The sequence below is a fragment of the Protomyctophum parallelum genome (genome assembly GCF_964188405.1).
Source record: "Protomyctophum parallelum genome assembly, chromosome: 4".
In the NCBI taxonomy this organism is placed as follows: Eukaryota; Metazoa; Chordata; class Actinopteri; order Myctophiformes; family Myctophidae; genus Protomyctophum; species Protomyctophum parallelum.
Genome location: NC_139700.1, coordinates 37,548,794 through 37,576,556, shown reverse-complemented (window position 1 = coordinate 37,576,556; position 27,763 = coordinate 37,548,794). Strand labels below are relative to the sequence as shown.

At 41.3% G+C, this 27,763-nt stretch overlaps 1 protein-coding gene across 3 annotated transcripts in view; it reads right to left on the bottom strand.

Annotated features, from left to right (window-relative positions):
* ap3b2 (adaptor related protein complex 3 subunit beta 2) overlaps positions 1–26,671 on the bottom strand; it is a 47,119-nt gene extending 20,448 nt beyond the window's left edge. For all 3 annotated transcript variants that reach the window (XM_083764172.1, XM_083764174.1, XM_083764173.1), the window contains exons 1-16: positions 25,968–26,671; positions 21,007–21,082; positions 19,242–19,316; positions 18,400–18,495; positions 17,874–18,034; positions 15,966–16,032; positions 14,745–14,927; positions 11,825–12,019; positions 10,799–10,896; positions 8,326–8,380; positions 5,303–5,374; positions 4,088–4,150; positions 3,144–3,276; positions 2,466–2,575; positions 1,939–2,115; positions 670–856 (exon numbers count right to left, since the gene is read on the bottom strand). In XM_083764172.1, the coding sequence (XP_083620298.1) occupies positions 670–856; positions 1,939–2,115; positions 2,466–2,575; positions 3,144–3,276; positions 4,088–4,150; positions 5,303–5,374; positions 8,326–8,380; positions 10,799–10,896; positions 11,825–12,019; positions 14,745–14,927; positions 15,966–16,032; positions 17,874–18,034; positions 18,400–18,495; positions 19,242–19,316; positions 21,007–21,082; positions 25,968–26,290 (2,071 nt within the window). In that variant the 5' untranslated portion in view covers positions 26,291–26,671. The remainder of the gene's footprint in view (positions 1–669; positions 857–1,938; positions 2,116–2,465; positions 2,576–3,143; positions 3,277–4,087; positions 4,151–5,302; positions 5,375–8,325; positions 8,381–10,798; positions 10,897–11,824; positions 12,020–14,744; positions 14,928–15,965; positions 16,033–17,873; positions 18,035–18,399; positions 18,496–19,241; positions 19,317–21,006; positions 21,083–25,967) is intronic.
* Between the last annotated feature and the right edge of the window lie 1,092 nt (positions 26,672–27,763).

The following is a 27,763-nucleotide window of genomic DNA, read 5'->3' as shown; positions in this document are numbered from 1 at the left end:
CCATGATACAATGTTTTAAAAAAACTTTTCACCATGACCATAAGATGACAACTGCATTCTTTTGATGGTTAGCCGATATGCTCGTCTACATATGATGTACATTTTCCTTTTATTGTCAATGGTATTTAATGTTTCTGATGCCACACATTTACATCATATTTCAGGGACATATGATGTAAATTCTCCTTTCATTGTCAATGGCAAATGTGAGACGTGACGGGACGAAAAGTTGTATATAGGAATAAAAATCACACCAGTGTGAACCGAGTGGTGCAACTCCCGTCTATTGGTTCTCTGTATCGTTCCAATTTGTATCGTTCCAATTTCTTCTCTGTATCGTTCCAATTTCTTCTCTGTATCGTTTGCGTCCAGCAGGTGGCAGCCATGTCACATACTTCTCTCGTTCCAATTTCACGCATGCGCACACCACTCGTGCTCATGATACAAACGGACATTGCTGGATGTAGGAGTGGTTGCACCACTCAAAAAACAAGAGAGGTGTCAGTGGAGTATGCGTCCAGCTTAACACAGACACACATTAAGGTTTTGTAGATACACATATAATATTATACTGTACATAGACAGCAGTATTACCATAATCAAGGTAAGATCTGCATATTATTGTACACGTATAAACACACACCCAATGCTTTTTACGTCAAATAGTACCTTTAAAAGGAGACTCAAGGACGGGAGCAGGTTTGAGGGCGAGGAACAGCTTCTTAGCGTACTTGCTGAGTGCGCCACTCTTGTCTGTGGGCACAATGAGCTGACGAATGAAGCGAGCCCGATCTCGAATGTCGTAGTTCTGATCGTACTTGGCCAGGTTCAGAACGTACTGGGTCAAAAGCTTGGTCTGAGGAGAGAAGAGAAGAGAAGAGAAGAGAAGAGAAGAGAAGAGAAGAGAAGAGAAGAGAAGAGAAGAGAAGAGAAGAGAAGAGAAGAGAAGAGAAGAGAAGAGAAGAGAAGAGAAGGAGGAGCAAGTAGCGAGATGACATGTGTGAGTGACACAGGTTTCAATCAAACTCTCAAACTTCACGACTAGCTCTGTATGTACAGTACAGGGTAGGGCTTTAAGCAACTAGTCGATTATTCAACTAGTCGACTAGTAAATCCACTAGTCGACTTTGTTGGTACTAGTTCCCCGTTTTTGTAGGCCACAAGATCAGCTAGATTATAGTCCATCACCAATGTACACAGTGTTGAAATGTACAACTATTATTATTATTTTAATTTTTTTACATAGTAGGTACGTAGGCCTATAGTTAAACAACTAGTCGAGTAGTAAACTAGGCAACTAGTAAAAATCACACCTGTGTGAACTGAGTGGTGCAATTCCCCCCCCACACACCCCTCTCTATCTCTCTCTCTCTCTCTCTCTCATTAGCAGGCAGCAGGCACAGCAATACCCCTCTCTGTTTCTGGCGCCCCCTACTGGTATTATTAAGTCACATACTCGTGCTCATACACACAGGTACACAGGTACACGGACATTGCTGGTTGTAGGAGTGGTTGCACCACTCAAAAATCAGTAGAAATGAAAGCCCTAGTACAGGGTACTCTATTATGAAGCAGATCAGCAGGACTCCTTCTCTCACTACAGGGTACTGAATATGATTCAACCAGTTCAGCAGGATCTCTTCTCACTACACTCACAACTACAGCAACACACACAGCCTTACAGAAACAGTCACCTTATGATTGGTGGAGACAGGCTGTGAATGACATTCAATTCATAGAGTAGATTAACATCTATTTTCATCCAACTTTCATTTGAGCAAAAAAATAAAAAATAAAAATAAGACCAGTATCAACCAAAAAGTTTAAACAGGTTCAGCCAGCTGGTGTTAACCACATAAACCCAGACACTGTAGTGTCCAATACAGCAGAAAGTCTATTACTAATATTTAAGCAAATGCATAGACTCTGCATAGTGACCTGTTTGGAGTTGGTGAGATAGAGTTTAGCAGCCAGGTTTATTATTTGCAGCTTGACGATATCTTCTTCATTGGTGAAGGACTTGGCCATCATCCTCAAAACGTCAGGAGCGATCTTAGGCACGTGTTCACAGTATTCACCAATCAGCCACAAGATGCTGGCCCTCGCCATGGGAACCTGGAAAAGACGCACAATTTAAATTGTCACCAGTTTGAATCGATTTTAATCGGTTTACGATAAATTGTTACATGCCTAAATTAATGAAATTGAAAGTAAATACTACTACTCAATAAAGCATAACTAAACTAGTAGTGCTAGTACTAATAGTACTACTACTACTACTACTACTACGAAAAATAAGAAGAAAAATATTCAATTTTGTTTAGGTATTTAGTTCATACTTTGAGTGATTTATTTTATGCTTCAACACAAAAACCTTCAGCCAGAGAGGTAATGATACTTGTGGTCCTGAAACACAACAACAACAATGAACTGTAATGAAGGATTGTGGGCGTGGAAGGTCTCACCTGTATGTTGTCTGTAAGTTTAGCCATGTGTTTAATGATGTCACTGTGCTTCTCTGGCTGCATCTGTAACAACTTCTTTATCACCACCACAGACTCTGCTACCACCAGCTCTGCATTGCGCGCGCACACGCACACACACACACACACACACACACACACACACACACACACACACACACACACACACTTTTTATTGATATTTTATTGATAAATATACATGATAACTTTTCTTTACAACTTTTAAAATGTGTTTTCACTGTGATACCGATAAATTGGAACTTAATAGAGCACTGAAGTCTGACGTAATTTACACATCCTACACATCCTATTTTTTTCACCATTCTAAATTCCCATACACTTTTTTATATCGTGTCAATTAAGAACTGTGTTCCAAAAATAAAAACATTATCCGGATATCATATGAAGCATCAACTCATGCTAAAACGCTAATGTTACTGCTGCCGAATTAGTTACATTTTCACCATAAACAGACTGTATCAAATAGTGACTGAAAATTGTAAATTATACATAGACACCTCCCCGACAATATCGCAAACGCGATAGCTGGGGAACCCCTGGAACTCCCTCAATGACCCCTAGGGGTCCCCGGACCCCACTTTGTACTACGTTGCCACAACACAAATAAACTGCTGTTGAGAACGTATAGGTGGAACTCACCGTCTCTGTTGGACAGCAACTGGACGAGTCCATTGAGACAAGTGTCCCTCACCTCGCCGATGTTTGTGGCACAGCGGCCGATGGCCTGGATGGTGGCGGCCACAAAGTCCTTATCGTTGCTCTTAATGTAGGTCTGACAGCATGACGGATAAGAAGAAGGAAGGAAGAGGAAGTCCAAGAAGATTAGAATATGGGAATAAGGACAACAACAACAAGAATAAGAAATAATTTGAGGAAAGAAGAAGAAGAAGAAGATGATGATGAGGAAGAAGAAGAAAAATGGGAAGAATTGAAGACAAATATATAAACACATCATTATGATTCTACTACACTTTCAAGTGGTACTACATTATAGTGATGTGCTGGGGCACATATATCTGACCATCTGTCAGAGGTTTGACAATACGTTGTTTTACATCAGTCCCAGACACTAGTCCTGCCCACACTGGAATGCAGAAATGACATTTTCCCTCCCAAAGACTCTCACTACACTCACAACTACAACATCACACACAGTCTTACAGAAACAGTCACCTCATGATTGGTGAAGACAGGCTGCGAATGACATTCAATTCATCCCTTACAACATTTAAACATTTAAAAGAAGTGGGATGCTATCACGGAACAGGTTAACGTTAGGCATAATGCAGGAGACGAGTGGCTAAGATTACTATAGCGGTGGGAGGAGGTTATGGTTAGGCAGAGGGAAGAGGACAGATGGTTATAGGGGTGGGGTGGATACACTTGTATCAGTGTCATTACTATTATAATTATTCTAGCTTATTAAGGCTAATTATGACTGACTTGTATGTGCGTTAATAAGCAGAGGTGTATATCCAAATGTACACTATTTATTTACTGTGTGTGTGTTTGTGCGTGCGTCTGTGTGTGTGTGTGTGTGTGTGTGTGTGTGTGTGTGTGTGTGTGTGTGTGTGCGTGCGTACCTGAAACTCTCGGAGGATAGTGGATATGTTTGTTTCATTGGCCAGGTTGGTTAGCACCTCCAGCTGTCAAACACAGAACACATTACAAGTTACACAATACCACAGGTCCAATGGCACGTGATGACGTAACCTAACGTAAAGCGCAGTATTGGATAGTAACGCAATACTATAGCAACATGTTACCCGATATTACCCGATCACATGATTTTCAAAAGATCGGATTTTTTATTGTCTAATGTAAATCTCAAAGAAAGATGTATAAGCATTAAGCAATGAGATTTTGTAAAAAAACCTGTTATGTTTATGCTAGTTGTTTTCCTTCTGGTCCCAGTCAGAGATCATTAAACATTCACACTCAGAGGTGTGAAAGACACCTATTATGACAAAAAAGGGAAATACAACCCCCTCTATGCATGATGGCATGTCTGTAGTACTCTCTCTGACTGAGAGAGATACTTTTTAAGAGTTTTAACTTGACTTGACTAACTTGATTTCGGTAATAATATTAGCTACCATTCCACAAAAGGTCACTCACTCCCCTTGGAACTTTGACTCGAGACGTAGTATGTGTTTGTGTAACATGATTTGTGTGTTGCCAGGACTTAGATTTAGTTTTTTGGAGTAACAGGCAACACTGCAGTCAGCTCAGAACTCCTCCGCCAAGGAATAAGGAGTTACTGTACAGTGGCCGACTGGCCGTCACCTATCTCCTAGCTCTGGTCCATATAGCTCTAATGCTTCTATGATTCTGTCATTGAAACATTAGAGCTATGGACCAGAGCTACCTATCTCCATGAAATGAACGGATCTGCGTGGCGACAACATTTCATGGGTAAATACTGGTATACTGTAGGCCCTATTTTGCCTTACCCCTTATGCCTAAACTTATTATTAGCCATTGTGTACTATTTAAAAAGAAAACATTTAAAATTGTTCAAATAGCTGATCTACAACTTCACGTGCCTATTTTTAAATGTTTTTCAAAGTAGTAAAATATGGCTAATAAGTTTAGGTCCTCAAAAAATGCAGATGTGTTTTATATTTTGTGATGATATACCCGAATGGAAACAAGAGCGCAAGGACTATTTATTTTGGTGCTATCCTTTTAACCAAGTGTTTAGCTGTATCCTGTACTGTTTATATTTCTGTCTAATAAAGTATTCAATCAATCAACTCAATGCAGAGCAAGCGCAATGCAGCGCCAAAGAACAGTACCTTGAGCACTTTGATCTGGGTTGGATCTGTAGAGCGGATGTAGAAACTCTTAAGGTAGGGTTCAAACATTCCCTGTAAAGATATCGAGAAGGCAGATCTGAGTATTCCACATAATACAGTAGCTTAAGATTTAGACTCTCATAGAGGCATTTTTCGATTCTGACGTCTGCTCTCTACGAGAGTCTAAGTGATCATTACTCATGGGGCGCGTTCGGCTATGTGCACCGGGAATGTGGTCAGTTTGTTGAGTGTGGTGGGCGGTGACGTCACAGAGTGCGTTCAGTGTGCCTTATTTACGAACGACCAGTTACAACACACCATTCACACTGACTGAGCAACCCTACCCTGAGGGTAGGGTTGCTCAGTGCGTGCACTCGGCACACCCGGTGCGCAGCGCACTGGATTTTCGAACGACAACGCACTGAGTGCACTGAATAAACGACAAGAGAGCACACCAGTGCGTTCAGGGCGCATTTCCGAACGCGCCCATTGGTGTTTCAATTCTTGGCTCGCAGACCTATAATGGCTCTTAACATGTACCTACGCAAAATCTAAGGTGCTTACGTTGTTGCACCACTTCTCAGCTTGGCCTACTCCCTGCGTTTGAAAGTTGTAGGAGCGTTGTTTTCAATAAAAAGGTTGTTTTGATCCACTCTGTCTCTGAATCTGGCATCCATCTTGGATTTTACTCCAGTGTAAATGCACAACAGAACATTGGCCGCTAGGGGCGGGGCTAATGTTCTGTTGCGCATTTACAATGGAGGAAAATGCCAGATTCCGAGACAGAGTGGATCAAAACACCTTTTTTATTGAAAACAATGCTCCTACAAATTTCAAACGCAGGGGCGTTTTCCAAAAGCAGCGGAAATAGCAGATCGGCTACTTACACTAATTTATAAATACTAGTCCTTACCCGTTCTGAATATATGAACAGCAAATTATGTTCAGTGTGGGGAATTGTTTCAGATGCCTGCCTGGGGGGCGGTGTGAAAAAGGGTAGGTGCGTTGGAGCAGTGTTTCTCAACCTTTTTTGTCCCAGGGCACACTTTTCATAGCCTAAAAATCTCGGGGCACACCTAGATATACGTTGTGTGTATATACTGTATATATACCGGTGTATATATATATAGTAAATATATATATTATAATATATATATATAATAATATATAGAATATTAGTGGTCCATGACATGAAAATGTTTGAGAACCACTGCTCTAAAACAACATTGGACAATGATGTTTGACAGTCAGCAATATTGTTTCTTATTCTAGATTTATTTATTATTATTTTCTGACTTGATCTGGCCTGTTAACATTTTCATAGAACTGGTTGCTTGTTTCCCTCTCAGTCAATGTGGCAACCCTGGTCAGAGCCGTGTTGACTGTTGTGGTTCTGTATTAGCCCAAATTTTTAGATTTTTTTTAGATTTTTTTCTATTCTGACGAATCTCTCTACGAGAGTCTAAAAGATAACTCTGCCCCTAACATTGAAGAAGCAACCTTGATGCCTTTAAATCACTCTTACCTTGTACAAATGCAAAATCTAAGCTGCTTTTAATGTTGCCCCACTTGTTTGTGACGTCTGCGGAACCATATTAAACACCTGCAGGGCTTATTTTTCAATAAAAAAGGTATTTTAATCAACTCAGTTTCTGAATCCTCCATTGTAAATGCGGTAAACGGCGCAACAGAATATTGCCCGCGCCCCTAGCGGCCAGGGTTCTCTTGCGCATTTACAATGGAGAGAAAAGCAAGATGGCCGCCAGATTCCGAGACAGAGTTGATTAAAATACCTTTTTTATTGAAAAATAAGCCCCGCAGGTGTTTAATATGGTTCCGCAGACGTCACAAACAAGTGGGGCAACATTAAAAGCAGCGTAGATTTTGCATTTGTACAAGGTAAGAGTGATTTAAAGGCATCAAGGTTGCTTCTTCGACGTTAGGGGCGGAGTTATCTTTTAGACTCTCGTAGAGAGATTCGTCAGAATCGAAAAAAAACCTCTACGAGAATCTAAAATTTTGGGCTAGTTCTGTATGATAATTAGCTTAGCACACAACAGCTAGGAGGATGCATGAGCAGGCTGCTGCCGTCATGTTTAACAGTATTTTGCGCAATTTATGTCCCCGCATTTATGGATATGGACTTATGGCTCCATCTCTGCCTCTTTCTTTAGTAGAAGTAGAAATGTAACGTGTTGCTGACTGTTTATCGTCCCTCTCACACACGCGCGCGCAAACACACACACACACACACACACAAACACACACACACAATATCCCGGTCACTGTGAAGGCCGTAGTACTGTAAATATGACATGAATATGAATGCAAAGTAGTGGTTGATGTGTGGACAGGCAAGCTGTTGCTGCAGTGCATGGTGAGATGTGTGCAAACGGTGTAATTTGGTAGGAGAAGACGGCCAAAGGATGCAACACACACACACACAGTCAGCGGCGCCAAATTGTATAGGGCACTATTTGTTGTGTTGCGGCGGTAGCTAGAGGAAGCCAGTGGGGTAACGGTGAGAACGGTGGCCTGTGATGCAGGTGTCGCCAAGGGGCGGAGGTGTGTAAGGTTGCAAGGTTAATTCACTAATAAATTCCCCATAGACGTTTCATAAAGTATTTATTTAAAGCCTCGGACAAAGCCAACAGCCGAGTTGACCAATCATGACAATCAACAAAAACAATTGGGCCGAACTAATAATTAGAAAGAAGAAAAACAACAAGAAGTGTTGTACCCTGCACTTTTTTTTCGTCTTTCTAATTATCTGTTCGTCCCCAGGCTTGTCCGAGGCTTTAACGGTCTTTAAATAAATACTTTTTGAAACGTATATGGGATCAATGAATGGGGAAGTATTCCCAGGTGCCCTCGTCGTTCTGAAAGGGGGCGGGACTGCGACGCTCTATGTTCAACGCCAAAAACAATTAAATCGCTAATCAGATATTTGTGTGACAATTAATCATGATCATCAGGTAAAATGTAATGATCATTAAAAAAAAGCTATTAAAAGTGAAGCTCACCCTTCTCTTGATGGTCATTGTAGCTACGTTCTGCAGAACCACAAACTGAACCTCACTGTGGAGAGAGAGAGAGAGAGAGAGAGAGAGAGAGAAAGAGAGAATTCATTAATAATTTTGCACTGCAAATAATAGATTGTATCGATACTAAGTACTTGTGCGTTGTATTTAGCAATGTGTGTACTCGACAGTGTGTACACTGTCAAGGTGCGGGTTTGTCCATGTGTTAAAAATAAATACAATGTCCATGTATTTGCCAGATAATCACTGTGTTTAATTATTTATAACCGGCAATATCCGTTTCACACAGATTTAATGCTAAATAGTTACCGTATCGATCTCAAATCATTTTCGTATTGCCATGATTTAACCAATATCATCAACCATGTATCGTGATGCATATGGTATCGCTGTATCGTTACACCCCTAACTGACAAATAACAATGATTCTATTCAGACTCATCCAGGCAACACATGGATCTATGCATTAAGTTCCGAAGAACCGCTTGAAAAGTATTGACTCTTGCAGACACAAACATTTCACTCATTGCACATTGCACTGCACCATCCTTTTGAGTAAAACTATCAAGTGTAGTAGGGGAAAAAATAAATAAATATGGAGAAACAGAGGACAGGGGGAGAGAGAAAGAGATGTATAGAGGGTATGCGCATGCTTAAAGTGAATGGCACATCGAGTGGCAAAGCAACATGCAATGTGAGTTTAACATGGTTTCATGTTGTTTAATGCAATCAGGCAATTTTCTGTTTGGATGCATGGGTTGTCAAGGCCAGAAAGTAGTTTTTTGACACTCAGTAGGCATTCCTGCATGATGATGATGTCATGCGCATACCTATCTCTATTGAGGATGACAGAAAATATACAGTAAAGGTGGTTGCACACTGGAAGCGTTTTTCGGAAAACCAATGGAGAAACGCAGCTAAAAATCTGAAAAACAAGCTCTGTGTGCAGGGACCTTAAATGTTACATCAGAAAGCAATGACAACTACCCATTAGTAGTTCACCTCCCCAAAGAATACTTCTTTTCTACATGGCCAATGAAGCCTTGAATTCACAGAGATTGTTGTCGCATTCCTGAGCCAACAATTTGCTGACTGAAATGCAGGCCAATTGAGACACTGCGCAGGTTATCAAATTATTGGCTTAGGTTTAGGAATACGACAACAACAACAACAACAACAACACAATCTTCTACAATTCAAGGCTTTATGGGATGTGTAATTGATAGAAAATAAGTATTTCTTTGGGTGAACTACAATCTGAGGCTAATTCTACAAAATGCCTTCCAAATCGGTAGTTCTCACACTTTCAATATTAGCCAACGCAGAAAATGATAAACTGACATCGATGCTTTCCCGGATTTAGTTAAACGCTTATTTTGACCTGGCCTGACACACACCTCACTATTTCAACTATTATGTGTTTCTGTTCAAAAGCTGTTGTGCTGCTACTATGATGACTCTCTCTCCATAAACACATTTTTCATCCAAATGTGTTTTCCTCTACTTTGAATAAAGGTTATATAAGGGAATAAATTACTCCCAGAGATGAATAAACACATAATGTTTGGCAGAGTAATACTGCAATTTCCTCTGCACTGACTGATGATGACTTCGTTATTGTGTGCCTGGAGCCATGACAACACCTACTAAATAAATAAATAAATAAATAGGAATTCAGCTAGCGGACTGACCCTTTTGACACAAATCTGTGTGTGTGTGTGTGTGTGTGTGTGTGTGTGTGTGTGTGTGTGTGTGTGTGTGTGTGTGTGTGTGTGTGTGTGTGTGTGTGTGTGTGTGTGTGTGTGCATGGATTAAAGCAAAATAAAATATCACGACTGAAAATGTGCCGCCCCACACACTAGCACTGATTCCTATACAATCAACACAATATGTAAAATGATGCTATAGTGATATTGTCCCTGCTGTCGAACAGGTGAAAGGATATATTTTATTATAATAACACTGTTGGAACAAGTGTGTAAACGTATTTTGAAATCACGGGTGCCATGATCCAAACACGTGCATGGGTCTGTGGTGCAAATTTCACCATAAATCAATGACATTGATACATTTGACAAAACATCCAAATGACCAGTCTTCGAGAGACATGAAAGGTGTCTGCGCACACTGGTAGCCAAAGTGCAAATGTTTTTATTGGAAGGGAAACCAGCGTTCTGGCACTAAATATGTCAAATATCACCACCCTGGATATATTTAATTAAGCTGTTCCAAAAATATTTTAAAAAGAGGCGACAGCTTTGTCGAAACGGCATGGCCCACCACAGATTTGGGTGTAAACGAATAAGCGTCACTCCAATTGCTATAAAACCTGTGTTTACAGTTGCTCTTCTATTATGTTGCCGTGGATAAGTCTGTAAACTACAGTAAATGTAATGAAAATATGACTATTAATATTGAGATATGGTTTTGAGAGACAGTAGAGCATTGAACTGACCTGTGACTCCTCAGCAGACGGACCAGAGCCTTGGCAATCACCCCCACCTCTGCCTTAGGAGCCAGGTGGAAATACAGCTGAGCCACCGCCATCACCACCTGGAACATTTTGTGTTGTTACAGTATGTGCATGTGCAAGAGGTTCATACTGCTGGTATGTGGACTTCACGTCTGCTATACTGTACATTTACAATACTAGTGGTTCTCAAACGTTTAAATTTCATGGACCATCATAGCTCTGAGAGTGTACGAATTGCATACACTCTCAAGACGGAATCGTTAAAATCCTAAAAGGATCACAACCCTATAGTCATGGGAGTCATCAATCAACATTGATTGGCATCTTTCTCTTGGGAGCACAAATGTGCACAGCAGATTTTGAGGGGTGCTAGCCCCTCCTGTGCACAGCTTTGTGTGTGTGTGTGTGTGTGTGTGTGTTTGTACCACATGATTGGCTGAGCACGGAATGTGATGATGTATGATGATAAGACGCCCCTCACTTCACACAAGTGTGATTTTTTTGTTTCTGTACGACTAAAGGGGTCCAGTGATACACAAATTTGGAAAGTTCTGAACGACGGTTATGGCCCCTGCACATTGCACGATATTTGCTCCGATTATGCTGTCAGGGAGCTTTTTTGGCACTCACCGACAAAACGCACCAAAAAAGATTGGTCTTTGATCACCAAGGTTTTGCTCGCTGTGTGTGAAAGGCTCTTTGAGAAGATCCGGCGGCTGATGCGGCGATGCCTTCATGAGCGTTTCTGAATAAGTAGCAGGTTTGATATTTGGCTCTCTCGCCGACTGGACATCATACAGTATGAACGGGGTTGCGACCAGAAGGTCTGTATTACAGCCAATGAGACACACTGTGTCTGTGAAGACAGAAAGTCTGTCTGTCTGTATCGATAGATGGATAGCCTATAACATACTTATTCATACTATTCATACTTGTCATACATGTTGGTACCTATATTAGCCTAATATTGCTGTTAAATATAGTGTATAAAGTGAGCGTTGTCCTCACCGCAGCGTTGCGGCTCTGCAGCAGTGGCTTGGTGTTTCTGAGCAGCAGACGGTGGTCTGGGTCCATCACGTACGGCTTCCTCTTGGCCAGCGGCGCTGCCTCCACCTTCTTCTCCTTCTCTTCATCGTTCTCCTCGTCCTCGTCTTCGTCGTCGGAGCCGTAGAAGGCCTTGTCACCCTCCTCTAAGAGCGTCTCCTGTTCAGGGGTGTAGAGTAACCAAGTACTCAATTACTGTTTACTCATGTGAAATTTTGAGGATTGTTTTTACTTTACTGAAATATTTCAAATTTCCTGTACTTTTACAGGAATTATTTGAAAACTGTAGTAATAGTTATGTTGTATATATATAATTCACCCAACAACGGGTGAATTATCTCCCAACAATGACCAGCTAGCCAGACATTATCCCACTTATTACAGGGCTACTTACATGAATGTATGTATCATGAATAATTACTATTATATATTACATACTCTTATTATTTGAAAACTTTAGTTACTAGTTACTTTGTAGATTTTGATTATTACAAAACATACATTTACCACTTTAGCACTATATTTCAGCTATTTCTCCAATGCGTTATGAGTTAATATATGCGAGGAAAGGGTCCCAGGTTCTGTGGAAACCATTCAAGGAGCCTCTGACTGCAAATTTTATTTTCTCTAGGGCTCTTTCATTGTAGCAATATGCGCCGTCTAGCTATAAGAGAAGCGAATGCAATCAAATCTTTCTGGTACTTATTGAGTCTGCCTACCACAGGAGACACACCAAAAATAGCAATCAATGGGCAGAGAGGGACTGAAGAACCAAGAACCGTAGACAGGGTATCAAAATACAGATGACATCTAGTACAGGAGTCTGTTGTATCAGAGAACAAGCTCAGCTTGGCCCTAGTGTAGTGAATCCTGTGGACTACTTTAAATTGAATTAAACACATACGGGTGCCTCGCTCCACAAATCCTCCCCCAGCTCAATGCCAAGTTCTCTTTCCCATGTATACTTCAGTCCAAAAAGTGAGGATGTTTGGGAAGAAACAAGAGAGCTATAGATTGAAGAAATGTTGTTCAAAAGAGTCTGAAGGGGCCATTATAGTCTCTAAGATGTTTTTACTGGGTAAAGTAGGAAAGGATGTAAAGTGGGTGCTGGCAAAGTTACATAGTTGAAAAAACCCAAACAGACTCAAATTTGTTATATGATAGGTATAGTAGCAATACCTCCCAACGAGCTAAAAAATCCTTCACTGACTTGCAGTTCCAAGCTATTCCAGATTGAATGAGTTTAATCCTGGATCTGAGCATGCTAGATTCCTGACGCAGCTGGGTTGTTCAGTATATTTATTATTAGGAGCCATGTGTGGATGCACTGCCACGTACATTATGTTTTGGAAGGGTGACCAATGACCATGCCATGTTGTCTTGTCTTGTCTTGTCTTGCCTTGTCTTGTCGTACGTTTGTCTTGTTTTTGTTTCAAAACTTGATTCAGGGTTAGGATTATGCAACTTTTTATTTTATTTTTGTATTTTTATTTTATGCTAACACAATATTTTGTGTATGGTGCTCACAACATTTTACATGTTATCTATTTGATGTGTTCCATATGGGTGTGTCACATATACTGTCATTATTTGATTTACTGTATATCCTGAATCTTGAATAAACAAAACTGTGAAAAAAAAAAAATCCTTCACTGTATACATTTCTAAAAGAGACCAAGCCCGTCTCCTTCCACTTGTAGAGGGTAAGAACAAATGGTTGTTACAAATGGGGATAAGAGCCGAGGGAGATTTCAGGGCGAAGTGTTGTCGGAATTGATTCCATATTTTTAAAGAGAGGACTACAGGGTTATTGGTGTATTGTGAGTACTGTGTTGGTAGGGGGGTAAAAAGTAAAGCAGGGAGAGAGGATTTAACGCAGGAGTTCGCCTCCATACTACACCAGATGATATCAGGGGAATGATACCATTTCTTTATCATTTGGAGATTTGCAGCCCAATAATAAAGTAACATATTAGGTAGAGCGAAACCGCCATCTTGGGGATCTTTGGTCTTTGTGATGAGCAGTGTGTTTTATCTGCCCAAATAAAAGTTAATATAGTTGCTTCAAGTGACTTAAAAAATGATTTGAGCAGAAAAAGAGGAAGAGTTTGAAAGAGGAAAAGGAGGCTATTTTCAAAAGATTCTTTACATTTGACTTATGAAATTGAACATTCTGCATAATTTCTACTTTTGTTACTTTAAGTACAGTTTTAATTGATACCAATATCTTTGTACTTCATTTTGAATTTTGGACTTTTACTTGTAACAGTATTTCTATATTGATACTTTTAATTAAATGAACAAAAAAAGTACATTTTTCACCATTCCTGATGACAGGTATTTGCAACATCCATTCTTGTGAAAATGTTAAACGGAGCCGTCAAATATTCAAAATGATTTCCATGATTCTGCCAATAATCATATTCTTTGAGACACACGTCCGAGTTTTTGCCGGGTCAAACAAGGAACCACGTGACATTGTACTCGAGTAAAAGTACAAATATATTGTCATCAAAATATATGACAAAATATATATCAAAAATAGAAAGCACTCACTGTGCAGAATGTGCCATTTGAAGTTTTGAAATGTACCGGTATACAAATACAAGCTCAATGTATAAAGGGCTTAAGTGTTTCATATTTTGTAATAATAATCCAAGTAACTAGTAACTAAAGTTTTAAAATAAATGTAGTGGAGTAAAAGTACAATACTTGCCTCTGAGACGTAGGGGAGTAGAAGTAAAAGTATTGGAAATTGGAAATACTCTAGTAAAGTACAAATATACATCAAAATCGTATTTAAGTACAGTACTTAAGTAAATGTATTTAGACTGTACTGAACACGTACTGGACGTGACGTATGTAGGTAGGAGAACACACTCACATTCATGTTGGGGTTGAGGAACTGGGTCCTAGCGTAGCGCGTTAGCATGTTGATGATGACCACCTGGCCCCACTCCTCCACGTCAATCAGCAGGTTGCACAGCTTGCGGTAGTTCTTATGGATCAGCTCGTTACGCTCAGGACACACCTCCTCAAACGCCATGACCACACTCCCAGCCACCAGCTACAGCGCACACACACGCACATGCACACACACACACACACACACACACACACACACACACACACACACACACACACACACACACACACACACACACACACACACACACACAGTGATAATTTCGTCAAGACTAAAACTACGACGAAAAATGTTTGTCGTCTACCTGTTTTCACTGACGAAAACTAAATAAAAACTAAGCTATGATGACTAAAACTAAGACAAAATATATTATTATTTTCTTTTTCAATAGACTCACTTAATTCATCCCCTATGCCCCATATAGTGCACTGGGGGGGTTCCGCCATTTTGTATTTCTATTGTGTATTCTTTTTTTTTTTTAAGATATTTTTTTTGCGGCTTACGCCTTTTATTGATTTTTGAAGGGACAGACAGTAGGCTGACAGGAAACGGGAGAGAGATGGGGGGATGACATGCAGTAAAGGCCGTGTCGGGTCCGGGAGTCGAACCCGCGGCACACTGCGACTGGATTACCAGTCCGGTGCCCAGACCGTTACGCTACGGCCTGGGCCTCTATTGTGTATTCTAATGTTATTATTTATTTATCGATAATCATTATAATAATTATGTTATATGTTATAAGAATAACCAATGTTATCATAAACATAGGCCTAAATGCCTGCACAAACATATTTTCATTAATTAATTTATTCATTCATTCATTCCTTCCATCCATTCATTTAAAAAAATCTATTTATATAACATTATTTTATTGAATTGCATAAAAACCTCCTAACTACCGGTATGTATTTATAATAATAATAATAATAAATTGGAAATCATTGGAAAGTTTATTATTTATTGAATCCCCATATAGGGAGTATAGTGTTCAAAATGTTCACTATTATAGTGCACTGTATATACAGTATAGGGAGCATTATCCGAAATCTTCACTATTGTAATCCACTAAATCTGGATCCCCATATGGGGAGTAGGAAGTAGGTCGGGGATGAGTCAATGCATTCGGACGAAGCCTCAGACCAAAATTTGCTGTCAAAATCAACATAGTTATGAACCCACCGTGGTTTTGTCAGCCAGGAGTTTCTCGATGACCTCTATGAGCTGGTCCTTCTGTTCTGGGTCCAGACTGAGGAGAACACAGGGACACATGGAGGCATTCTGCACATATATCATAATGTTTCATGCTTTCTTTTCTTTTTTTCTTTTTTTTATCCCACGATTTTGTAACCCATTTTTTCACCCAGTGTCAATTATAGGTATCTAATGTAATCCTGGGTGCTACACTTCCTCTGCCAACCTGGGGGGCAGCGGAATGACCTCATGCTTCCTTCTATGCATGTGGAGTCCAAGCTGCTTCTTTTCACCTGACAGGGGGGAGTTTCCCCGGGCCGGACGTAACGCGTGGAAGGAACACGTTATTCCGACCAGTTCCTTTCCCCTCCATCAGGCGCCCCGGCTGGCCAGGGGGAGGTAGGTTAGAGACTAGGATTACTGCATGTTTTTTGTGAGGGTACCTACCCTAGGGGTCACAGGAGAACTCTACACATGCTTTCATGCTTTCTATGACACCAGGGCTCTTCAACAGGGGGTCCTCAGAGATGCCAAATCTTTGTGTGATAGGGACTTTATTTTTTAATTTTTACATTAACCACTTGAACCTTCACAACTGCATCCCTATTCTTGGGGGAACATTAGCCCGAAAATAGCAGATCTACAAAGCTCACAACACGTCTTTGATGCGTTTTCGATGAAGAGATTTGGTGTAGGCCTACAGGTTTAAAAGAAAAGAGCACCGAACCAAATGGCCAAATTTACAAAGTATTGAGGTCGTTAAACGTGAATTTAATATGTAGTGGGGGTCCCTGCTTCTTATCTCTCTCAGCTGAGGGGTCCCTGAAGAAAGCATTAAAATGAAACGTTTTTGGATCAGTCAGTGTAGTAGATGATGTCCAACTCTGATCAGAAGACAACGCTAATCGGTAGTTGAAGGGTTGTTGGAACCAGTGGAGAGAATGCAATAAGAAATATATCTCATAAACATGTTCTGAGCCCTACTCACAAATAAAGTTTACGGAACAACAAAATAACTTATATAATTTGTATTTAAAAACAAACTCTGTTTATTATTTTAATTTTCTCTCTAATTTCGGACACCGGTAATTATCCACTATTGTGCTGAACAACCTGCACCTGGGAGGATGTAGACAACCGCATGCCTCTTCCAATACACCCAGTTGTTAGCGATAGAGTTGACAGCCGCTTCTTTTCACCTGAGGAGGTTCCCGTTGAATGAATGAATGAATGCATGGACTTTCCAGCTATCCTCCTCAGACCACCCGCATGATATGATATGATCTAGCCCTACACCACCTCACCCTAGCCTGGCTTGGCCAGCCTCATAGTGGGGATTCACTGAAGATTCCTCCCCGCATGAGTCTGGAGTCGGGCCCATAGTAGGCAGCATGAAAAGTGGGCGTTAGTAGTTGCCTTGACAGACAAAAAGCTGACTACACCACACAAGTGCACTAGTCTTCTCCTCATGCATGAAAGATACCGCGATAAAAACAACAAGGTCTGTTTAGTTTCTACTTATCTGAAATAACTGCTGTTCTTATCGTTTCTGTGTAAACTTTTAGCATGAATGTTATGTTGCCATATGAACCAAGCAGAGGCTGCTTTTCACTGTTGTACGGACAGCCGTTGAAACACAGTCACTGATTGGCTCTGGTCATTTTCTGATTTCGCCAGCTTCCGCATACTCTCTGCCAATGGGCCCGACCCTGCCAATGGGCCCGACACCAGACTCATATGCGGGGAGAAATTTTAAGTGAATCTCCGCTATGAGGCTGGCCAAGCCAGGCTATGGGTCACGTACAACCTGATCTGATCTCTGGATTGCCTGTATAGTTTATGTATAATATGATATGATCTCCAGAATAGCTGTAAGTATAGTATATGTATAATTACGTGTATAGTTTAGGGATGGCGTGGGCAGCAGTCTTCCGGACATAAGGAGACATGTCTGAAGCAGCTTCTTTGATGGCCAACATCATGATGGGGACGATGATGGTCACTCTGATACTGGATAGAACCCTCAGAGCACTGGCCCTGATCAACTGGTTTGGATCCTACAAACCAGAAATTAAACACATTCATTGTTCTGTTTAGAATTTAGGAGAACCTATCGATTTTGAATCATAATTATAAAAATAACAAAACTGACAACCATTAGCTCCTCCAAAAGGGCCGATTGAACAAAAATAAATGAAAACAAAGTCTGGTTCTTATTGGAGGATAGCAACTTTGGACCGTACATTTTCTTTCTAAATTGAAATCTATTATTTTAACGATGTCTTCAATTTACATAGAGATCACCTCAAGTTCAGAATGTAATTGACAGACTGACTGTTAAGAAGTGAAACACAATTGCTCATTAAAACTAATGAGCAAACTTGTTCTGAATGTAATTACTGCAACTGTGAGTCTCCATTACCTTCAGTCCTCTCTGGAATGTAGAAATGGAGAGAAGAGCCAAGTCCTGTTGTTCCTCTGCATAACGCACCAAATATACATACACCAACTTCTTCACCTACAGAGAGATACAGAGAGAGACATAAAGCCATGTAATTTTTGTCTCCTGTCTGTCTGTCTGTCTGTCTGTCTGTCTGTCTGTCCGTCTGTCCGTCCGTCCGGCCGTTAGCTAAAAAATGCTTTTTTTCTGGATAAACCACAATAAATCAAATCTCGTTATCTCGGGCAAGGCTACCTGTGCAAAGGTAAGTTTATCTCATTATCTCTTTCTCAGTATTGGAGGAGTTAAGACCTATGATTAAGACACGTTTCTGCCCAGCCTGCAGTGCATCGTTCACTATACTGGCTTCCTCAATGACTGACAGAATCCTGTAGCGCTCACTTGAGTGTAATAGCCCCTTGTGGTGCAGTGGAGCCATAGCTCTGTATGTGTATGTGGCAGGCAAGGAACACAGTGACTATTTTAGTAGAAAACACTAACATTACATACAAAATTAAATACACTTCTGCATGAACTTTTATCTTTTTAACTATTTAACTTGTAATCCCATGAACTCTACTATGAACTTGAGAGGAATTAATTATAATGAAATAAACAACCAAAAATATGGGTTGGCTTGCCTTAGCTTATCCTACACATTCGTGTATAAATGCATATCTGTGTATGAGGGGGTGATGTAGTGCAGGTGTTCTGCCAGTAAACATATTAAAGCAAAACAAAACAAAACTACATGGAAAGACACCAGCTGAATGAGAACCATCTGAAAATAAATGAACCAGATTGTAATCAATGTTCTCACTGACCTCAATGTTCTTGCAGGCAACGTTCTTCACCACTGCAGGGAACAGATCTGATGCATTCTTCCCTCTGGCTATCATCTGTGTGCGACACACACACACACACACACACACACACACACACACACACACACACACACACACACACACACACACACACACACACACACACACACACACACACACACACACACACACACACACAGTACAGTTTTTCCTCTGTCTTGTTTTTTATTTTTTAAGAGTGGATAAAAATAGATATGACCCTCTGGATTTCAAGTTGGTAGTCGACAGAATTGCACTGAAGCTAATTAAGGTAACGCAGCACTCTCGTCAGGAGGGGGGGGGGGCAGCACAAATATTATGCGAGTAGGGCAACCAAATCGTCAGCGACGTCCCTGAGTTTAACCTCACTTCATATTAATCTATGACTTAAGCCTTGGGTTAATTCATACTTGGAAATCATAGACCTGGGTTAGTGTCTTTAGAACGCTCACAACGGCATCATTGTGTAGACACCCGGGGGGACCGGTCACAGCACTTTGTTCAGAGAGTGAACGATAATCCCTTTTCGTTCTCAGTCAGTCAGTCAGTCAGTCAGTCAGTCAGTCAGTCAGTCAGTCAGTCAGTCAGTCAGTCAGTCAGTCAGTCACCTCCTTCTCCTCCTTTGCCTGTTTCTGCGGGAGAGCCCGGACCCGCCCTCCATCTTGTGCAATGAGGAAAGAGGCACATCACATTTGCAACTGAAAGGACTGGACGGATCTTTCACTGAAGTGACCTAGTTCATTTCATTCGCCAAAAAGAACTGGTTCATTTGAGCCGTTCGTTCGCTCGTGACCGACACAACACTGGTGCAGTTCAGAGCTGAACTTGTGTGGAACTGCAGCCGGGGCAGGCTGCTGCCGTTATCAATGATGACTATAAATTAAGCTACGTATAATTAAACATAAACACTGCTCTTTTACTCCCCGTATAGCCTCCTCTTCTCTCCTCCTTTGTGAAGGAATAATGAAGGTACAAGACAAGAGCTTCAGAAGTAGTAAAGAGACACGCAGGATTAATATTTAACAGCTAACTGCAGTTTCCATCTGAAAGCTGGAGCTACTACATCTAAGTCTGTCTAAAGCTCTACTTCTAGGACGTTATACTATATATAGTATAGTGTATCATGAATAATTACTATTATATATTTCATAGTGCTTGATATTAGCCTCATATCAGTGTTGTAAAGTAACTAAGTACATTTACTCAAGTGCTGTACTTATACAGGAATAAGTACAATTTTGAGATATTGTTTGTTTTTTGTTAGTTAAAAAAAAAAACTATACTGGAGTATTCAGTACTTTTACTTCTACTCCACTACATCTCAGAGGTAAATATTGTACTAGTAGTAGTTACTCAACTACAATTATTTGAAAACCTTAGTTACTAGTTACTTTGTAGATATTTTGATGATTAGCCTACAAAACACACTTCACGTGTATATTTCGGCCATTTGAAAATAGCATATCTACAAGCTCACAATGCGTTGTGACTCACAATGCGATGCATTTATAGTAACTTGTGAAATGGGACATTCTACATAATGGGTACAGGGTACTGTACTTTTACTTTGGTATTAAGTATATTTTGATACCAATTTTTTGTACGTTTACTCAAGTACATTTTGAATTCTTACTTAACGTAACAGAGTATTTCTACATTGCAGTATTAATGACTTTTACTTAAGTAAAAGATGTGAGTACTTTTCCCACCACTGCCTCATACTCACAGCTACAATCCTCTTCATAGCCTCCAGCTTCAGAGAGTCCTTGTTGCTGTCCAGCATCTCTTTCAGGTCATCATGTCTGGAAAGAAGAGAGCATTGATTGCATGAATGTACTGATGTCATGTGTCTCACTTCCGCAATGTTGTTATGGATGGTTCATATCAATAATGTTGGCATTTAATAGCCTGGCAGCAGAAGGAATGGCCTTTAGTGTAGTGGTCTGGTCTCCTAAGGGGCCCATTCATTGCAATGCTGGCCTGTGGGCATTATAGTGAATTCACCGGACACAACATGGTCAGATTGGCCGATAATTCCTTCTGCTTTCTAGGCCACCTGTTTCTCCCACGAGGGAGCACAAGTCTGCTACAATTATCTCGGAGGAGACTTTCACAATTTCATTTAGGCTATTCTTGTCCTTCCTAGATAACTCAATAAACCAGCAAATAAAAATCCAATAAACCAGCAAATAAATGATTAAGAAGACTTTCAATGAATGTTTGATGACATTTTTGATCTAGACAAAATAGTCTCACTGGCACGAAAAGAGTACAGTATGTGACTTTTTTGTTGTCCACGCCCTTCACAACAACTCTGTTTACATAATGTTCCTCGACGTGTTGACAATTTGAACATTGATGGTTGATTAGATGTCTCATTGAGGCAGGAAGGTCCCACTGTGATTGTATCTGTTGTGACAGCTGTCCACTCTGCTGTCAACAGCATAGAATCCATAGATGCAGATTGCAGTCTTTCCATTTCTAACCATGTTTTTCATTCTATAAATATTGATACATGTGTGTGTGTGTGTGTGTGTGTGTGTGTGTGTGTGTGTGTGTGTGTGTGTGTGTGTGTGTGTGTGTGTGTGTGTGTGTGTGTGTGCGTGCGTGCGTGCGTGCGTGCGTGCGTGCGTGCGTGCGTGCGTGCGTGCGTGCGTGCGTGCGTGCGTGCGTGCGTGCGTGTGTGTGGAAATAATTGACTATCTCTATCAGACAAAGAATCAATTCACAACATAAATCAACGTTAGTTATCACATGACAGCTGATATGAAAAGCCAGATAGTAATGGATTATTTTAGGATTCAAGCAGCAAGTCAAAGATGTTATCTCTGTTACTAATCTATGTCTGAAAAGATGATGTGTTCATGTGTAGCCTTCATCAGTGCACACTGATGAAGGCTGGATAGCCGAAACGTTTGTCCCTGTTCAAAAATGAAATAAATGTTTTGAACTGCAGTCTTGGTGTGTGCGACCCACTACCGTTATTTATTTGATATGTTTTGAACGGGTAACGCACCTAAAGTCAGAGCGCGGTGGTCACATGAAGAATAAAATAAACATTAAAGAAATGTATGAAAAATTACTGAAAAGAGTCATGGAAAATCATGGCCGGCCCTAACGCATTAGAAGGTCCTTCTAATGCACGAGGGGGCTGTGATTCTTTCCATTAATACATTACTTTTTTCATGAATTTTTCATAATTCTTTTTAATGTTTATTTTATTTGAAAGTGAAATATCCCTTTAACTCCCACCATTGCTTTCCTTCCTGTGCCTCCCATTCTCAACCGTCTCATCATTCTCAGTCTCCTTCAAATGGCTTCAATCAGAAAATGTTATTACCTATACCTTTTCAGCATCCAGACATACTGCACCGGTGTTTCAACTCTCTTCTAGATTCACGTGATGGTTCTATATTGTGGATTCAAAAACCAGTGGCTCATCTCTCTGCTATAGATTTGACGTGCCAGTAGTTCAGAGATTGCCGTAGCTTATCTCTCTTTTACAGTGCAGGCATAATAACAGTGGCCCATCTCCTACACCTAGATTGACATACCAGTGGTTCGTCTCTCTTGTAGATTGACAGACAGTACTAGCCCATTCTAGACGGGAACCCCTTTTGGTGTTTTAACCAAGCATTATGTTATACTTTAGCTATTGAAAAATAGCAGATCTACAAGCTCGTAGTGCGCCACTCTTGTAGGTCTGCTATTTTTGAAAAACCAGTGAAAATACGGCACAAATATTTGAATATATATTCTTTCAGAAGACTTTTTTTTATTTCGACGTCAGGCCTAAATGTACCAATGGCTCATGCCTCTTCCAGACTGACTTTATCTCTCCTTGTTGTAGGAATTGTGTTGAAACAACTCAGTGGTCACGATGAGGTAGGTGGTTGAATACAGTATGTAACGTAAGAAATACAGCACACGATGAGATTAATAATGTACATGATGAGTTTTCCCGGTGGTTACCACTGGCAACCACTTTCATTTAGATGAGAGGTCGTATTTTTTAATTCATGGAATAGAGAGGGGTAGAAGAGCATCTAATAGAGAGAGGAGGAGGGGGAAAGCTGTTTGTTGACCCACGGTACTTCAGTTCAGCCTGACGCAGCAGCTAGCAAGGCAACAGGCTGAATTAATATAGTTAAAGGACCACTTCACCACTTTTCAACCTATCTTCATATAATAGGTCCTCACTAATAATCATAATAATCATGTCTGTGTCTCATAGGAGGGCAGTTTAGAAACCGTCTTCCAGTGACATCATCGATGGGGAATTCAAGCTAATAGAAACTGCAGGCTTTCTAGTCCTGAAAAGTTGCAATGCGAAAATGGAAGCCATCGTTCTCACGATAATGAAAAAAATCTGCCTAATGATGATGTCACTGGAAGACGGTTTCTAAACTGCCCACAGCCCTCCTATGAGACACAGACGGAGTAGAAAAAATCGTGCCATTTTATCATGATTATTAGTGAAGACCTATTATATGAAGATAGGTTGAAAAGTGGTGAAGTGGTCCTTTAAATATGGTTATGGTGTTTCAAAATGCCATCCTATATGAAATCGTATCCTATGTCCTGGGTCTACTGTAGACTGCTTGTGACGTGGGTGTCACAAGCGTAACATGACCATACATGGAGACGTGGGGTGTCATAAACAAGCGTCAAATGTAGCATGCCCAAAATGGAGCGGTGGGCATCACAAATGCGTCACACGTTGCTTGGATGGTGGGCCGTGAGACGCGTCAAGCGTAACGTGCAGTAGTAACATGTCCACATACTGTATACTAGAGAGGTGGGTGTCACGAAAACACGTCAAAGATGTACAGAATAGAATTCTCCATCTGGGCTTAAAAGTGAAAGACAGAGATATGGGTTCCCTAAGTACAATAGTATTGGATAAACAGGTGGGGCATACATTGTTCCCAACTTGCATTGTATACTATGCTCTTCTACCTCTCTCTATTCGATGAATACAAAAAACGATCTCTCATCTAAATGAAAGTGGTTACCACCGGCAAACTCATCATATATAGTATTAATCTCATCGTGTACTGTATTTTACATTACATACTGTATATTGTCCCCGAGTAGGCCGCTGCCCGCTTATAGAGTAACGGTGGTAATGGGTACCACAGGTATTGCATAACCGGTTGGTGGATGCATTCACAACTTGCATCGTTCCGTTGTGGTCCCCAAATAGGCTGGTGGGTCAAGTACCATTCGAAATTGCTTATTGGCTCAGTCACTGATGACATGAAACACACATACTATTTTTATGACATATCACTCCAATATATTAAAATGTGTGGAACATGTATAGTACTTCCTTGGCCTACTGGAAGCCTGCGCATAACATTTGGTGCTGATCGGTCCAGTAGTTTGCAAGATTAGTCCCAGACAAACAGACAGGGGAGGAAACATAATCTCCCCCGGACCGGCGGAGAAAATAAAAGGATAAGGAAACTGCCAGTGATGTGAATCGGCGAATGAAAGATGAAACTTCTACACTGCAGTCAAAAAGGTTCAGTACTTCTGTAGAAACATGTTTACAGTCACAGCGATGCATGCACATGTGAATCAATTCAAATGTAAAATCGGTGTAAGCGTACACATAATTGTGAATCAGTCCCTGCATACTCTATCACAAGGTACTTTATGGTCAGTATGTAACATTGTTGTGAAGTACGTTCCCTCTACCTTAAGGAAAAATGACAGTCCTACTGTGTCACTGTCACAATGAGACTATGCTGTAACTGTATACCTGCAGCAGCAGGTGTCCTGTGTCTCTGTCTCCATCTAACCCTGAATTATTTAACTACCAAATAATACCACTGCTGCTCACGTTACTGGGAGTCCACGTCAAGAAGTCGGCACCACACAGTCTCTGTTCACTTAGGCCACTACAGTTGAACACTTCAATACAGTAGTAGGTTATCGTTTCCAGCTCCTTGGTATTATTTTAATCAATGCTGTGTACATTTAGATTTACTTTGAATCTATATTGTATTATGGTTTTAATGAATGAAATAGAATTATTGGATTCATGCTGTATATAGTTGCATATAAACTAGAGGTCCATTTGCTTATTGCATAGACATATATTTGATTTACATTTGTTGGTGAAAGGATATCAGTGGAGTGAAGTGTGTTGCATAATATACATTTCACGCTTTCCCTTTTGCCACTTTGTAGTACACAAACAGATATTTAATGCTGATGACACTCCTAGGAAAGTAAACCATTTTTGTTGCACAGCTGTCAAGGCTGAGTGAAAATGATTTCAGTCTGCTTCTGTGAGAGCAATAAATTATATAAAAAGCCTTTTCAGAAACATTCAATATGAGAAGAAGGACTAATGTGCCCTTACTATGATTACTTATTCACCCTCCTCCCATAATTGAATTAGGCCACATTTCTCACTGGACACTCAAGTATGACTATTTAATTTGAGGTTGTATTTACCAGTTGCATTTTAAGGTGTATGAAGCCTAAACCCCTTGTGAACTGCAAGTTTATCCGCTGGGTTGAAACCATCTAGGAGCTAAATCTTACTCTCTTGTAAACACCGTTAGTCAAGGTGGAAATCAGGTGGAATCAGCTGAATTAATATTGAATGTGTACTGTAGGGTTTAGGGGATTTATGCAGGCCCTGGAGTCCCGTTCGGTCTCCATATATCCTACCGCAGTGGCTGGGTACTGTTAATGTCTCCGCTGAGTCCGCCTTCTCCTCCGTCTTCCCCCGTCGTCTCCTGATCTCCCCCGCTGCTTCCTCCTCCAAACACGCCGCCGAAACTTCCACCTCCTCCTCCGCCTCCTCCTCCTACGGGCCGGAGCTGCCGTAGCTCGTCGGGCTCGTGCATGGCGTTGTACCAGTTCTGCTGAGCGTTGTCCGGGGACAGAACGGGGCTCTTGTCCTCGTCCGTTCCCTGGACGTGGCTCTGCACCGTCTTCACCATGTTGGCCGCGCTGGCCGGCAGCTGCATCAGCCTCTGCATGGGAGTCATCTTTGAAACTTTCTCTACCGCCAAATTAACTGAAGTTTGAAATGTGTCAAAAAGCTTGGTCCTCGATTCAGAAAACAAGTTTTATCCGTCGATGGGTCATGTAGTCGAGACTTGTGTAGGTATACAGGAAAAAAGAAAAGGCATGTGTGAAGCTCATTGGAGAAGTCGCCTCGAGCAAGCCGTGTACAGACAGAGTCACACATCCAGAATCATTCTAAACTGGGTTTGGAGGGTTCCTGCTGACACGTAAGGCCACCTTAGCTGACCCTATCGGATATCGTCACAGCCTTCCTCCTGGGCCCGCCGTTCTCTGTTTGCCTCTTACTGAACAGTCTAAATTAAACAATAATGCAGAGAGGAAGGAACAAGATATTAATCTGGGCCCCATCTAAAAACATAGCAACCTGTAGAATCCAGGGAAGGAGTGGACAGCAGTTCAGTGAAGCTTGTTGAGTCTTATCTCGCAGCTGTTCCAGTGATCCAAGAAATGTGTAGACGTCTCATGCGTGAAATCCTACAGCTCCGTCACGGACACACTTTGTCACACATCCAATCCTGTCTCCTGCTATGAGCGTTCTTCTGCCTTTGGCTGAATCACATCCAGTGTGTGAATTTCTCAACGCTGATGTTGCCTTCTATACGGTGACGTTTCCCAGGGTGCCTGAGTGGCTGCGAGCCTGTTGACAGCAGGGTTCGTCAGTCAGTCAGCAGACCGCAGTGGAGCCGCGTAAGGACTGTGGCTGCAGGAACTGCTCCAGGAACTGCAGCTTGTTTTATGGTCGCTCTCGCTCCTAGTCGCCCTGGACAACGGCACCGGCCAGCTGTGTGAAATGTATCAGATGAAATGGAACCAGTGAGGCGACGGTGAGCTCAGTGTGAGTAGAGGAGGAGGGGAGAGACTGGGGGTTGAGAAGGAGAGAGAGGAGGAGGGGCATGGAATTTCTGTTTGTCTCCTCTCTTCTGCCATGCATTCTCCTCTGAGGCGGTGCTATTCCTTCTGATACTCCTGTCTCTCTCTGTCTCTGCGGAGCTGGTATGTGTTCTAATCTCTGCTACAGTGATGATGATGATGACACAAATACATTGTTGCCTCCCAGTCGCCACGTTAGCATCCCCCCTCCCACACACACACACACGCACACATACATATTACAAACACACACACACACACACACACATGCACGCACGCACGCACGCATGCACGCACGCACGCACGCACACAGACACACACACACACACACACACACACGCATCCTCCACCCACCCACCCACACCTCCCTCCTCTGTCTCTGTCCTCTCCCCCTTTCTCTCTTTCGCAGTGATGACACATAAACGCAGAGCTGCCTCCCAGTCACCACGTTAGCACTCGCCACATCCGCCATCCATCTGCCACTCCCACTCCGAGTCCGAACACAATCGAACCATGCATGCACTGTGTGATTACACACAGTGGACATACAAACCAGTTATGCA